We start from the raw sequence: 15,422 nt of genomic DNA, 5'->3' as shown, positions 1-15,422 counted from the left end.
TCTAGCACCCTGGAATAGGCCGTTCAGAACTTCTCCGCCTGGATCTTTAGCTGCGCCGACAAAGTAGCCCGAATGAAGATGGGCAATACCAGCAGGTCCACCAAACATGCCAGCTGGTACACATCAGACCTCTTTACCATCAAATGCGAATGCAGGCAATTAGAAAGACAATGGCTATCTAATAGAAATCCCGCAGACTTTGGAGCCTTCAAATTAGCCCCAGCAAATTCCACCAATGCCTGAAAGAGGCTATGAAAGACTGCCTGACATTTCGCATTGACGCAAGCACCAACCAAACCAAGGAACTCTTCATTATCATCAAGCGAGTTCCTCTGCCCTTCAGCCACGAGAACACAGTCTGCCCTTCCCAAGAACTCTGAGACACTAGCACATCACTTCCAAAACAAGATATACGCCATCAACTGCAACTTTGATCCACAACCCACAGACATGGACAACCCAGGGCACCAACAGACGCCCCCCACAACCACCTGCTTACCACTTGGATGCAAAAGACCACAACCAACATGACCTCCAATCACTACGGCGCACCAATGCCTTCAACCATGGATGCAAAGAAATTAGCAGTGCACTTGCCACCATCATCAATGCATCCATCACCACGGCATCCTTCCAGGACATATGGAAACACACAGAGGTCAGACCCTTGCTGAAGAAACCCTCTGCCAACCCCAGCGAACTCAAACAACCGACCCATCTCGCTGCTCCTGGTCCCCACCAAAGTACTTGAGAAAGCCATTAACCACCAGCTCACAAAACAGCTAGAAAGAAACAACCTATTTGACGCCTCCCAATCCGGCTTCCGCTTCAACAGCAGCACCGAGACCGCTGTGATCACTGTAACAGACATCATAACCCTCCTGGACTGAGGTGAAACAGCAGCCCTTCTTCTCCTCGACCTCGCAGTGGCGTTCAACACTGTATCCCACCACACCCTCATGAAGACTCCACCACATTGGCATGCAGGGAGAAGCCCTCAACTGAATTGAATCCTTCTTCACAGGACATACCCAGATAGTTCGCCTACTGCTCTTCACCCATGAGCATCATCTGTGGTGTCCCCCAAAGACAGTCTCAGCCTCACCTAGTTCAACGAATACATTAAACCACTGATCCACATTGTCCGATCCCATAGACTCAACATCATCTCATACGCGGACGACACCCAAGTCATTCTCTCACTCACAGAAGACCCCACCACCACCAGAACAAACTGTCCTAACGCCATGACGAGCGTCACCAGCTGGAAGATTATCGGGAAGAACACCTCACCATGAGAGAACACCTTGTGGCACCCCAAGCTCTGATCCACAACAACAAACGGACCTCCATCACCCCCCACCTCAGGAACCACTACTGGCTCTCCGTCCAGAACAGATGCCAGTTCAAGATGCTGACCCAAGCCCGAAAAAGTCCTCCACAGTCAGGATCCCGCCTTCATCAACCACTGCTCATGTTACCCTCATCATCTGAAGCCAAAGAGTAGGTTGTTCCTTCTCCTTTATCGCTGCCAAGTCATGGAATGACCTCGCCCTCCGCCTACAATCATTATTGTCACTGGAAGACACCAGAATGGACCCAAAAGACTTGGCTCTTCAACTAGAGACCTCCAAGACCTCAGCACCTGGATACTCCTAGGGGTGATTGCCAATGCCACACGCTATAAATACTGTTTGATTGATTGATTGAATTGAACAGCAGTATATACCTTTGCAAAGACATGTTACAGATCTCGCAGTACAGCCTACTGTCCCACTCTGGCTTCATTTATTGTCTAGTCATTCAGGCAGCAAATATTGGGTGAATGTATGGCTTTGCCACCAGATTGCTGCGTTGCAGAAAGTCAAAAGTAGCAGCACAGAAACCTTAGTTACCATCACTGTGGTCGGAATCCCTCCCGCCTGCATGCAATGACACATATTGGATACTCCTCCCTTACTTAGAAATATCATGTCAAACAGATTTTTGTCTGTTCTCTTAAAGGATCCTATTCACAAAATAGCTCTTTATGCACCTTCTGACATGAAGTGAATGTTGAGATTGTGGAAGTAAATTGGGTTTTGGAACTGATTTTAGTTAAATCTAAATCGAACTAACTTCACTACTACTGATTAAATGACAACTCTTTTGCCACCACGAATGCCTGATTCAAGCTCCATCTTTTTCAAGCTTTGCTTGCGAGCCAACCAACTCTTTTTGCTCTCCTACACAAGAACGTCCTTAATATTCTGCAGATCAAGAGCCATACTTCTTTCTTTAAAAGCAATTTACTTCTCTTCCATAACCAAAGCATCTAACTGACCATTCTGCTATATTTGTGTGCACACACTGCAGAATGACTGTTTTGAGGTGTTGCATATGCATGAAAATAAATCGAAGGATGAAAAGAGAGATTTCTTACAATAAGCATAAGACGATCAGTAACAGCTACTTCAAAACACAGAGCGCGCCTGAGCAGAAGCTATAGTTGTGCCTAAAAGTGACTGCAAAGAATGCTCTTGCTCACTTGGGAAAAACAACAGTTGATGGACAGAATGCAGAACAATGTCATACATTCACCCCAGTACAGAGATCTGGGCCTAAATCCATCGTTTTTTTGCACTCCACACCACCCCAGTTCAGACATGGCCATATGCAAATCAGCCTTTACCCTGTGCCTCATGGGAACAGTCCAGCCCGAACTGCCAAGCCATGTCTTTCCTGGACCGGAATCAAGCATCCTAGGACCGGTTTCTGGCTATCAGCTGTCTTCGACCAAGATAGCTTGACTCCAGTGGTGTGGAGAGCATGGGACTCACGTCTGAGCATACCCATCCCACTCGGGGTGACAAATGCAAAAACAACAGTTGATTGGCAGCATAAAATTGAATCAGAGGCAGAGGTGCAAAAGCATGCTGGTGTGTAATGAAAAGGATCTGCTGGCCATTCCCTTGCAAGATGCTGCAGATTCTGTCCCGTACTATGTCTTCAGAATTTCCATCTGAGATAGAAAGATCTGGGACGAATTAAGAGCAAAGAAATATGCACATACATACACTGCTGTTATCCGAATACGAGCGTTATTATGAATGACAATTAAAGAGTTACTTGCGTCTTATATAAAAAATGTAAGGAAGTTTTCAAGTGTTGGTAGTTCAATGGGAATCAAGTAGAACTTACCGCCTTGTTCATCCAGCATCGTGATGGTCTTGACACCAGCATCCTCACTCTAAACCAAAATAAAGCAAAACCTGATATTCTGATTTTGGAAACTATACATATCATACTTCACAGTAAAGTGAAACCACAAAAAACATCAACAATTCCTAAAGTGATCAGCATTAAATGTAGGTGCTTCAAAGCCTGAACCTGAGAGGAGTTCTGGAATGGGAATGTAATACAAATAAGCGATAAAAGGTGTCATGGATTCCCTAAAAAGCCTATGTTTCTGTACATTAATGTATCCCGGTTGCTAGTTAAGGTGGCCCCCACAGCCCTACGTGTATTCCAACATATGTCTGCCTCTTTACCCAGACTGTTTTATCTAGACTGTTTATCTAGACTGTCATGATGACACCTTAAACTCAATCATCTCTGTAAAATGCCTCCACTGAATCAAATTTGGTTAATTTCTATTTATGACCTCTTATTTGTGCTTATTGTGTATTATTGTATATTTTGTTTCGTTAAAAACAACCAATAAAGATTTTTGAAAATAAAAAGGTGTCATGGGGTAAATTAGATCATATGTTGTGGAAAATAGAGATGTCAACACTGGTTTGGAAGTTATTAATCAACCAACACATGAAAATACAAGAAGGAAAGAGGTTGAACTGGAAAGTTTAAAGAGATTGGGCACTTTAATTTGGCTCGGTTAGTATGAAAAAGCATTAAAAAAATGTGGGATTCAGAAATTAGCAAGTCTTTTTTTTCAGAAGGAAAGGAAATTTGATGGTTAAGTTAATGGGAGAGAGGTTACAGTTTTGTAGTGAAGTGTGACTGGGATCCTGCCAGGCCAAAAAACATCGGACCACCAAAAAGTAAGTTGGTTTCTGCAAGGAATTCAATACTCACTTCCAGTAGCATGGCTCAATCAGCAAAGCTTTCCCCCAGATAAATGTATTTGGGAACAATGCAGCTATTTCATTGCTCGGTTTGGACCTTTAAAGTCTTTACTTCTTATGTGCAATGCAACTAAAATGAGGTAAACTGAATATAGAGCAGTAGTTATTAAGATTTTGCCCTCTATGGACCCCCACTTAATCATTACTGGAACCAGCTGACCTCACAGAGTCATTATTGGAATTCTGGGACTCTGGCCTAAGCAATTTGTATGATGTGAACATCAAAACAATACACAAAAATATGCAGACTAGCATTCATCAAACAAATACACAAATGATGAACTATTTTATTTAATTCTCAAGTGTAATCTTCTAAATTCAATTGTCCTATTATTTACCATTTGACTGCACCCACACATCAATCTGAGGACACCATCTTCATTTTTAGCCTACAATTTCTAATGCCTTTAGAGGATGTTTTAATATTTTCAGTTTCACATGTTGCGTATATATAATATATATATATATATATATATATATATATATATATATATATATATATATATATATATAACTGCTTGTTCCCCATGATGATGTTTTGGAACCGCAAATATAAATAAGGTGTGTGTGTATGTGTATATGTATGTATATCCACACATATATACATATATATACATATATATATATACACACACACACACACACACACACATATGTGTATGTATGTGTGTGTGTAGGACTTGGCCCTTTCCCCAGAATTTTTCGCTTTTTATTCCTTTAATTTAGGGTGCCCCCTATTGTAACAAAAGTGTATAGGCCTTGTGTAGTGGAGAAAGCCCTGTGTAATGTCAAACTAATGTTAAGGTGCAGGTGCTTTCTTCCCCTAACATGGCTGCCACTGACCCCTGCTACTGCAGCGCGGTCTTTGTGGGCGCATTCTAGTAGCCAGGAGTTGTCTGGAACCCTTCAAAAATGTATCAATACAAGCCTGCCAGCCTGCCCATAGCCAGAATGGTGGAACCTCCTAGAACCTCCTGGAACCGGTGAGGTGACACCAACTGCCACTACCAACTGTCAACTGGCACTATATAAGGAAAGGGAGGGAAACTTTCCTGTCAGATTGAGGGAACACTGACCTGGGGGAGAACCAAGCAGGAGTTCTAGGCAGTGGGGCCTAGACAGGGACCTACGACACTGGGAGTGACCGGGCCTAGGTGCTGCCTTCCAAGTGTTGAGGGATCCTGAACTTGCCCCCTGATCTGGCCCGGAGGAAGGGGAACCCAGGGACCACTTGAAGGGAACTGGCTGAGGAGATTTGATATCAGCCAACAACTCACCCCCCCCTTCAAGGAACCCAGAGACTGCTATTTACAAGGGCGCAAGAAACATAAAGCGCCAAGAAGAAACCAAACCACCACTGGACTATTAAGAAATCAACCAGGTATTGGCGCGGTGTCGCTCCCCGCGCTCCCTGGCGCCACCTGGGACCCCTTTTGCTGGTTTTCCACTGTTGTGTGGCCTGTCCTGTTGGTCCTGTTGACCTGCTTCCAACTAAAATAAACTGTCTGCTGGCTAAGCACTCTTATTCCCTGGCGCTAGCACCCTGAACTACCTGTCCTGAGGAAAGTGCCCCACTGAAGTGAATGCTAAGCGCTATGACTGCGTAGCGCTAGCCTCCTGAACTGCTAGCCTGACTGAATGGTCTGAGGCTCAAGCACTGTAACTGCCTGAAGAAGAGCTAGAACCCTGAAGCGCTATATCTGCCTGAACTGCTGTGCTGCATCATTTGAACTGCCTAATTTACCTCAACTGACAGAACTGCTTTGTGTGCCCCACATCGCGTTTCACTAGCGCTGTGTACTGGGAAGCGCTGAAACCAGCATAGCCTGCCGTGGCCCCTGAAGCGCTGACAACCCCAGTACTGCTGTGTCAGAAGGGCACTGTGGTTTGCCCCCCAAGCGCTTATCTACTGAGCCCCTGTGAGAAGCACTGAGCCTGCTGATGCTGCCAGAGTGCGCTGTGATCCTTAAGGCTACAGTGGCCCTGAAGCGCTAGAACCCTGAAGCGCTATATCTGCTCCCAAGCACTACATCTTTCCAGCGCGGAGGTGCTGGAGGAGGTTGCTGCCTAAGAAGCGCTGTGAGCCAGCTGGCTGCTCCCAAGCGCTACATCTACCCAGCGCCGTGTGGGCGCCTGGGAGCGCTGCATCCTAGAAGCGCTGTATCTTGTGGGGTCCTTCAGAGCACTGTACTCCCCTGTGAAAAGCTGCACTGCCTATGCGAGGGGCCAGATAGGCCCGAAGATCACAAGGTACCATCCCGGGGAGGAGGGCGGAAGGCCCCGAGTTCGCCGCTCCCCGGGAGAAACTGTAGTTGGGCCCGGTTGGCCCTGATCAGGCCCATAAAAGCATCTGAACCTGGCCTGGTCCCATTTAAGAATTAACCCCCGGTTAGGGGTCTGTTATGGCCCTGGTGATTCTTGCCACTGAGAAGGGTTAATAAGTTTAGGGGCTGCTGGGCCACTAAGGTTAACCCCGGCCTGGGAGTAAAGTTAAGTGCTCATTTTGGCCTTATACTGGGTTAGTGCTGGCTAATGCAATGGTTATCTTTGATGCCAGGTTTATTCTTGATGCAATACCTCCTTGCTGAAATGTTCCTTAAGTACAACTCAAGGAAATGTTTAATGCTGGGTAATGTAACGTTTTAACCTTTATTGAAATAAGTTATTGCTAATGAGAATATGAATGGCTCTACATGAAATGTTGTTCTCACCTGCGAACAGGATACTTCCTAATGAAAGGTCCCTATTAGATTAAGGGGGTGTTTACCCTGGTATTGGACTGTTTTAGAGGTCCCAAGGCCCACAGTTTATAGGCCTCAATTCATAAAAGGTTAACCCCTGATTAGAGGATGTAATAAAATGCCTACAGTACCAGGATGAAGAGTATTAGCGAGGGCTAGGCCCAAACCCAGGGATTATCCATATTTCGCCTAGTGTCCTGCTCAGCCTAGGCCTTATGCATGGTTTACCTGTTATTAAACATGGGACTTACTGTGCGGAGGAGGAGGAGGGCTTACTGAAGAGATGCATTGTCGCATCGCACCTGGGTGGATGTTCCCTTATTAAGCAGGGCGAACACATGTGCTAAAATAAAATTAACGCTGGTCGGAGTTATTACAAGGCTCGCTTCTTGCAATTAATCTGGAGACGGAAAGGACACGTGTGTTGTGCTGCAGCCCCCACCTGCCTTAACTGTCAAAGAAAATAGAAGGAAGCGAGAGAAGAGAGGGGTGTTTTAGACAGAATAAAGACAGAGGGCAGGCGAAAGAGGAGAGAAGATTGCAGAGAGGAGTGACAACAGGGCGATAAGAGGGGAAGTGTGAGAGGAGAAGGTTATAGATATAAAGAGAAACAGAAAGCGAGACCAGATACAGGGAAAACAATAAACAAGTACAGGAAATGCAAGCGGCGGGGGAGAGGGGGAGCAGATCCCTTTGAAGTAGCCCATGGCCTCGCGGCCGTGAAAGTGAAAGCAATTAGGGGGTAGGTGGGAGGGAGGCTGATGGCTTTGAGGTGTGAAGCAGGCAGGCGGCTCGGGAAGCAAATGTAAAGCGCGTGCACGGACACACATGCACTCGGCAAAATCCGCCTGGTTTAAGGTTTTTGGTTTCACGGCAATAGGTCTCTCTACGAGACCTAAAAAGGACCAAAGACTCTTAAATAGGCCTACAGGATGAAGCAGGAGGGAAAGCTAACATTACAGTGGTCATCCACACCACCATTTAGCAGCACCATTTTGTTAGCATTGCCATTTAACATATTCTTGCTCATATAGGATATTAAAGGCAAAATGAATGCATGATTTGTCTGCTGGATCTCCTCAAGAGGGCACTAGTCTAAGGTCATCGGTGTTGAATATACACTCCATGCCAAGAGATCTAATTATGTCAATAAGAGGTTTCATTTAGATTTTAAACAAGGTGGTTGATAAGGATCCCTGGTGAAGTCCGCACCAAACCTGGATGGATGTTAACATGAATGATGATTGAGTGAGTAAATGGCTCTGCTCAGCGAGGAAAGATAAGAAACAAGCGAAAGCAGGAGTTCTCTTTACCAACTGTTGCAAACTCTTTTATTAAGTTGGATTGATCGGCTGTATCAAACCCAGCGGAAAGATTCAGTAAAATGAGCACGCTGAAGTAACCCTCATTGAGGCTTCTTCTCAGATCGTGAGGCACGGATACAAAAGCAGACTCTGCACCCATTCGATGTCAAAAACCTGTTTGTGCTACATCTAACAAGTTAAGGGCCTTAAGATGATTAGATTGTCATCTGACCATATACTTGTTCCCCATTTTAGCCACTAGAAGCCTCCTCTGATTGGATGCAATGTGGGTTTCTTAGAAGGTTTAACAACACTGTTCTTACAGTAACTGGTAACTAGTCCTGAAAAGAAAGATTAATTCAAGAACACAGAAAGACTGGAGATGGCTGTGGAGCCACTTACTGGACAGAGGTCACAGAGAGTTCCTGATTTAATAAAGGCAAACCATAGCCTAGTTCAAGAATCTTGGAGACGAGAGTTCACCTCCACCAATATTTCTTCCATCAGGCTTGAGGTCTGTAAATCTCTCTCTGGTCATGGCAGCATGGGTCATTTAATGTTTCGTACAGCTGAGTATTTGTGTGGTTAAAAAAAACATTGGTAACTGCATCAGGTTTTGCCTATGGGATTAAACATTGGAGGTGTGGGAGCAGTGTATGAGTGCAGGGAAAGTGGTGCAAGTGCTCTCTGTGCAGGGTGAGTGATGCATGAATGAAGGTTGATAAGTGTGAGTGCAGCACTTAAGAGTGGGACACTGTACAGAGGTCTCAACTGTAAAGCAGTCAGTGACAAGAGATGTGTGCATGCGACCACAAGGGGCCGAAACAGAGGAGAGTAGTTTGTGAGCTGCATTGAAAGGAGAAATACGACAATGAGAAGAGAGGAACACATAGCCAACATGAAAAGAATGGAAGTGTACATTTAACAGTAATATTTATCTAGTACCTATATGCATTCATATACAAATATACTTGATTTAGTAAGATGTTCCCTCCCGCCATTGGGTGCAGCATAGGAAGGATCTTGAAGAAAGTTACAAAACTGAGCTCATGATCGAGAGCCTTTTGGGAGAACAGTGGAAATAAACAAGTAGGACTTTGCTTGACTGTGTGCAGCAGAAATAATATGGCTCAGAGAACTAGCGGCTTAGTTAGCAAAAGCCAAGAAAATGACTAACAGGTTGTATATAAATTGATTCAAAGGCAATAGAATAGTGGCAGTGTACATATGTAAATTCAAGTGTAGATCATTATTCTACATGTTGTTAATAATGCAAAAATATTATAAAATGTTCACAAACCTCTACAAAATCGTGACTTCAGTATCATCTGACAAAAATAGCATGTCCTAAATATGGTTTACAAAAATATTGCTATATTGGAGTCAATAATAAAGAATCTACATCTGTTGGAACAATATTTTTGCAAACATTAGTTAGGCCACACTAGTTCTGCCAGACTATATTTTTAATATCACTATTCTGACATCCACTAAATCATTTGTTGCAACCACCTACAAATAGGTTGGTACTGAGATACATGATACTAGATGTAGTATGGCTATCGCATTCAGAAACAAATGTTAATCTGCTGAAAAGCTTCCTATCCACTCACCTGTAGCTAGATTTGCCTACCTGTACTTGAATATATTTACCCTAGTAATTGACAGAGAGCTTTCACTGGACCATGTGAGGTTACTTAACATGGAGCCTTTGTTAGGGTGGTTCATTGTTCCTCATTGAAGATAGTCATGTTTACATGGCATTTAATCTGCATTATGAGGCGGTTGATAATGTGTCAACTGTGTGTGCTAGTCTCTCGGATGAATTGAACTAAATGTTGGTTCCTGGTGACGTTTACTCTTTGTTCATGCTAAATACAAAAACTATATTTTAACTGCAGAAAAAAAGATTGCTTTCATTGGGTTTGGGAACCAACTCAATGAACTGTATATAAAACAGCACACACTAACAGAAAAGGAACAGCAAAGTCCCATTACTCCATGCCCGAGTGGGCATGACAGAAAAACAAATTAAAAACGATATTGCATGAGAAAGCACTGTCGATGGATAGAAAAAACATGTAAAGTACAAAATGTGTCCCTTTCATTGTAAGTCATTTAGATGCTTGATAGTTAAGAACAGGAAGATCACACCACCGTGGGCTGCAAGTAGTCAATCATAGGAGAGTGGGGATAACATGAAGGCAACAAGCATTGTCAAACCCAATAGGTCTGGCCTTGGCAAGCTGGCGTGATGGATACTTTAAAAAAATGTTTTACTGCAAGCATTTGTCACAAAAGTATGTAGAAAAAAACAGGAAACTTGTATCCACCTAAACATACCCATCATTTCCCAGCATTAAAAATATGTATACGCTAAAAACTATTCACTGATATGAGTTTTCAACATACCAGTGGCTTACAGTGGCGATGAGCGGGTTTTCTAGTGTACTCTACCGGCGACGTGTATGCAGTGACTCAGGCTGAGGAGTCCGTAACGCGGCGATGCTCAACGGAGAGATTGTGAGGCAGGTATAGCACGTGGATCTCTCGGCATTTCCAAGGCTGTACTATCAAACTGTGCAGCAAAAGACTAGACCTACGCTGAGGCAGCGGTTTTATCAGAATTTCTTTTAGTGCCATTTTCAACGCCATCTTGCTGGTAAGTGGAAATGTCTGCAAATTATTAGCTGTAATTGGCACACCAGATTATTTACACCAAGGCATTACATAGTGCTGTTTCTAGTGCACCAAGTTGTCACACTGATGTTTATGGCAAGAGGTAATCCCTTAATCAAATCTTTTATGTTGATTTGCAAACCAGAACCTACAACTGCCACCATAGTGTGCGCTTCAAGAAAGTTGACGGTCATGAATTACCAACGGTAATACAAGGGTCTTTCAGCTCATGTTTACAGAGTGGTGCTCAGAGATGCACAAAACAAACGCTGTGCATGCAAAACCTTAAAACAATAATCCCACAAGAGTGGATTGAAACAGTACTTGGTCGCCAGGAAATTGATAAGAGAAGCTCTCGACGAAAACACCAGGAAACAGCCAATAGAAATGGGGGAAAGTAAGTGGCAAGAACAGGAACCAAAGAAAAGCAAGGGGGTGGGAAGTAGGCCCCTTTTAATAATATTTATATTAAATACAATAGATTTCACAATCAAATCGTAAGCGATGTGCAGGCAAAACCTAAAAAGCAGCCATTTTTTCCCCAACATTGTTGAGCGAGAGAGAATAGTGTTGGAAACATACTGGGTTCGGCAGCTCGATGAGCACCTCAAATAGTGTACGCAGGCTCTTCAATCTGAATTTTACAGCAAGATGCCTCGGTTAAAGTAGACTCTTTTTATATCATATTAACTGTAGTATGTACTGTAGTGCTGGCACACTTTAGGGAGGTTAGGCACAACTTTATCTCTGACTAAATAGAAGCCTCTTTGCCTTTATTTCAGATGTAAACCATTAATTTGTTAAATTGTTATTATGATTAGATTTTTAAACAAACAGAGTAGAGTAATCCAAGGCTATATTCAAACAATTAATGCACGAGACAGTTCCTCAATGTTTGCCGTTCCGAAAGTGGCATCCCATAACTGAATGAACCTGACCAGGCTTCATCAAGTCTTATTTTGGACCACTGGCCAAATTGGTGCGATTTCTTTGAACGATGGACATGGGACGGTCTACTGCACTGCACGGGTAGATAGGAGTCTATGTGGAGTATTTGTAAAGTGCGACTGCTAATCGAAGTAGTGTCCTGACGCTGGATGCCGAAAGGTAACAGTGGCACCGAAGAAGTAAACCTTGGTAAGACTGCAGGAGGTGAAGAGGAGGGCAATGATGTGCCCCTCTTAATAAGTGCCATTCTTACTTCCTATAAGAGCACAAAGCTTCGGAGTAGAGCCAGAAAGGTTCGAAAAAGCTAGGGCATAATACCATATTTTAAAGTCACTAAGGCCACAATGTGGGAATAAAAGGGGTTGGTGAAGGACGGAGCATCTGAATCAATCAAACACTCACACCCAGTCAAAAGATCTGTGTTTAATCCATCACCGTTCTTTAGTCCACTCTGCCACCCCAGTTCAGACATGGCTATATGCAAATCAGTCTGCCCCTGTGCCTCATGGGAACAGTCCAGCCCGAACTGCCATGCCATGTCTTCCCTGGACCGGAAACAGGCTTCCGAGGACCGGTTTCTGGCATTCCAGCCGTCTTCAGCCCGGCTTGCTTGAATCCAGTGGCAAAGTGAGCAAATCTGAGCATACCCTGCCACACTTAAGGCGGCCAAAAGCGGTACAAAAGGGGGTGGTGATGGACGGAGCATCTGACTCAATCAAACACTCACACCCAGTCAAAAGTCTAGCAAGCCGGGCTGAAGAAGGCTGGAATGCCAGAAACCGGTCCTCGGAAGCTTGCTTCCGGTCCAGGGAAGACATGGCTTGGCCGTTCGGGCTGGACTGTTCTCATGAGGCACAGGGTCAGACGGATTTGCATATAGCCATGTCTGAACAGAGGTGGCAGAGTGGGCTAAAGAACGGTGATGGATTAAACCCAGATCTTTTGACTGGGTGTGAGTGTTTGATTGATTCAGATGCTCCGTCCATCACCACCCCCTTTTGTACCGCTTTTGGCCGCCATAATTGTGGCAGGGTATGCTCAGACGTGAGTCCCTTGCTCACTTTGCCACTGGATTCAAGCAAGCGGGGCTGAAGAAGGCTGGAATGTCAGAAACCGGTCCTCGGAAGCTTGTTTCCGGTCCAGGGAAGACATGGCTTGGCAGTTCGGGCTGGACTGTTCCCATGAGGCACAGGGTCAGACTGATTTGCATATAGCCATGTCTGAACTGGGGTGGCAGATTGGGCTAAAGAACGGTGATGGATTAAACCCAGATCCTTTGACTGGGTGTGAGTGTTTTATTGATTCAGATGCTCCGTCCATCACCACCCCCTTTTGTACCACAATGTGGGCATGCCATACTTAAGTTTAAATTGAAATAAGGGCCACCACTACTCCAATATTCTAGCTTCCCGACTATCAGTTGTTATTTAAAAACTAGTTTCTAGATGGCAACATGGATTCATCCCTAAAAAAAGCACTACTGATAACATAAGGAGCTCTATTACATTGTTGGATGGTACAGTTACTGGACACCAGAGGGCATTAATCTTTTTTGATGCCGAAAAGGCCTTTGAACGGGTCTCCTGACTTTTCCTGTGGACCATCATGCAAAGAATGGGGTTAGGGCCAGTTGTATTCAGGCTGTTAAAGCACTATACATAAATCCTGTGGCTAGTGTCATGATAAACTGGGTGCAGACCGAGTAATTCGCAATTACAAGGGGGACTTGCTTGTTCCCCTCTGCTCTATGCAATGTATATTGACCCGTTTGTCAAGAAGCTAGAAATGAACCAGGGGATCCTTCCAATACATAGGCATGGATTCAACACCAAATCATGGCCTACATGATGATTTAGCGCTTGTGACCCCTGAACCCGCAAAGGCAATTGAATGTGAGGCTCAAAGCTTTGGGGAGGTTTCGGGCTATGCTTTAAACAAGGAAAAAACTCAGATCGAGAATGAGAAAATCAAATGGTTTGATAACAGGGTGGTTAGTGTTAGGGGTGGTCGGATTTGACCTCATCCATAAGTGTTCAATATAGATTCCACAGGGCTGTGTAGAATGCTCAGTTATACTAACCTTCTGGTGTCCCTGTGAGACTTTTGTACCTTTCCCTTAAAACCTCTTACTGAGTAGTCATGGTATTTTGAGACGCTCCCTAGGTAGCTGAAAAGGGAAGCTCACCCGCGAATCATGGCTTGGCTTACTGTTTGGTTAGTGACCACGCCCCCTCTACTCAGCGTTCTGCTCCGTGAGGTTCCCGTAGTGTTCTGAGATCCTGCTGATTCCTATTGATCCCGTTTGTGCTCTTTTCCAGCTCCTGAGATTTCTGCCTTTGGGTCACGGTATTTTCTGTTCCTGTTCTGAGTCCTGCCTGCTGTTTTTCCTCCCGCCCTGCTCCGTTACCTTTTCTCTTCTCGGCACGCCCTTCCCCGGTGCCTAGCGTCCCCTTCCGCCTGGATTCCCCGCCTGCCTTTCTCTCCTCTTTGGTGTCAGTTCGGAACTGGCAATTCATCACAGTGTTTAGACTCCGCGGTCATTCTTGTGATCGAAGGGGTTTTTGTGTATGTTTGTGTTTGCGCTCTACTCCGTCTTGAGTTTACGAGTGGAGTGTGTCTGGTCTAACGCGTCTTGTAGGTACGCCCACTCCGTTCTGCTCTTCAGTTTCTAGTCAGACGGGGTGTGTCTATTGTCCGTGTTTTATGTTGTTTGTTACCTTCCTCCGCTCTGTCTTAAGCTTATGAGCTGGAAGAGGGGATTGTCTGTGTTATATGTTTGTTACTCGCTCCACGCTGTCTTTAGTTTATGCGCTGGAAGTGAGAATTTCTGTATCACTTTGTCTTTAGCTCTAGAAGTGATACTAGTGTTATCAGCTGCACTTATGGCCCCCAGTCCTGCTCTGTCTTCAGTTTATGAGTAGGACGGGAATTGGTGCATTCTACTTTGGAGATTTCCTTGCTAGTTGTCCCCCAGGTTCTCTGCTGTATCTCCTGGTTCTTGCCTGGACTTTTAGCTTAAAGCCCTGTCACTCACCTGTGAGGTAAGTGGAATGGTATGTTGAACACTTGTATATCAGCCCTGTAAAGAACTGGTGAGGTTAGTATTGTTGTATATTTATTCTCCAGTCTCCTGCCATCAAGACTGCAGCTACGTCACCTTGCTGGGGGAGAGTGGTATACTCCCTGGGAAAATTCCCCCCACACTTTTTGGTAGCAGCTGCCTTATAGCGATGTTATACCTTCTCGCTTTGGTAGTTGTTGTCTGGAAGTGTGTGGGACATTCATCTTTGCTCCTGTGGACGAACATCCTCCTCGCTCGAGGGGGACCCCTGACAGTTAGCAAGGCTAGATATCTTGGGGTGAATATTTTGTCAAATATCAATACGATTGTTTTAGAAAATCTAGCCCCATTAGCCTCAAAGATGACAAAGTAATTCCTTTCTAAACAATTTACATTTCTCTTTAGTGGGCCGGTGCAATGTTTTGAAAATTATTTTTTGTTTCGGAGATTTCATATTTCTTTAGAGCTATCCCTCTCGAATTTCCAAACCCAATGTAAAATAAATGTGATCATCTTTTTACACAGTTTCTATGGGCCTACTCTAAGCCTAGAAGATCTGTAAAGT

General features: G+C 44.4%; 1 protein-coding gene across 2 annotated transcripts in view; it reads right to left on the bottom strand.

Annotated features, from left to right (window-relative positions):
• SNAP23 (synaptosome associated protein 23) overlaps positions 1-15,422 on the bottom strand; it is a 230,146-nt gene that overhangs the window by 70,492 nt on the left and 144,232 nt on the right. For both annotated transcript variants that reach the window (XM_086937239.1, XM_086937238.1), the window contains exon 4: positions 3,181-3,229. In XM_086937239.1, the coding sequence (XP_086793365.1) occupies positions 3,181-3,229 (49 nt within the window). The remainder of the gene's footprint in view (positions 1-3,180; positions 3,230-15,422) is intronic.

This window comes from Lissotriton vulgaris, chromosome 9, assembly GCF_964263255.1.
Source record: "Lissotriton vulgaris chromosome 9, aLisVul1.2, whole genome shotgun sequence".
NCBI lineage: Eukaryota > Metazoa > Chordata > Amphibia > Caudata > Salamandridae > Lissotriton > Lissotriton vulgaris.
The sequence above is the reverse complement of the archived record's forward strand: the minus strand, read 5'-3'. Positions and strand labels throughout refer to the sequence as shown.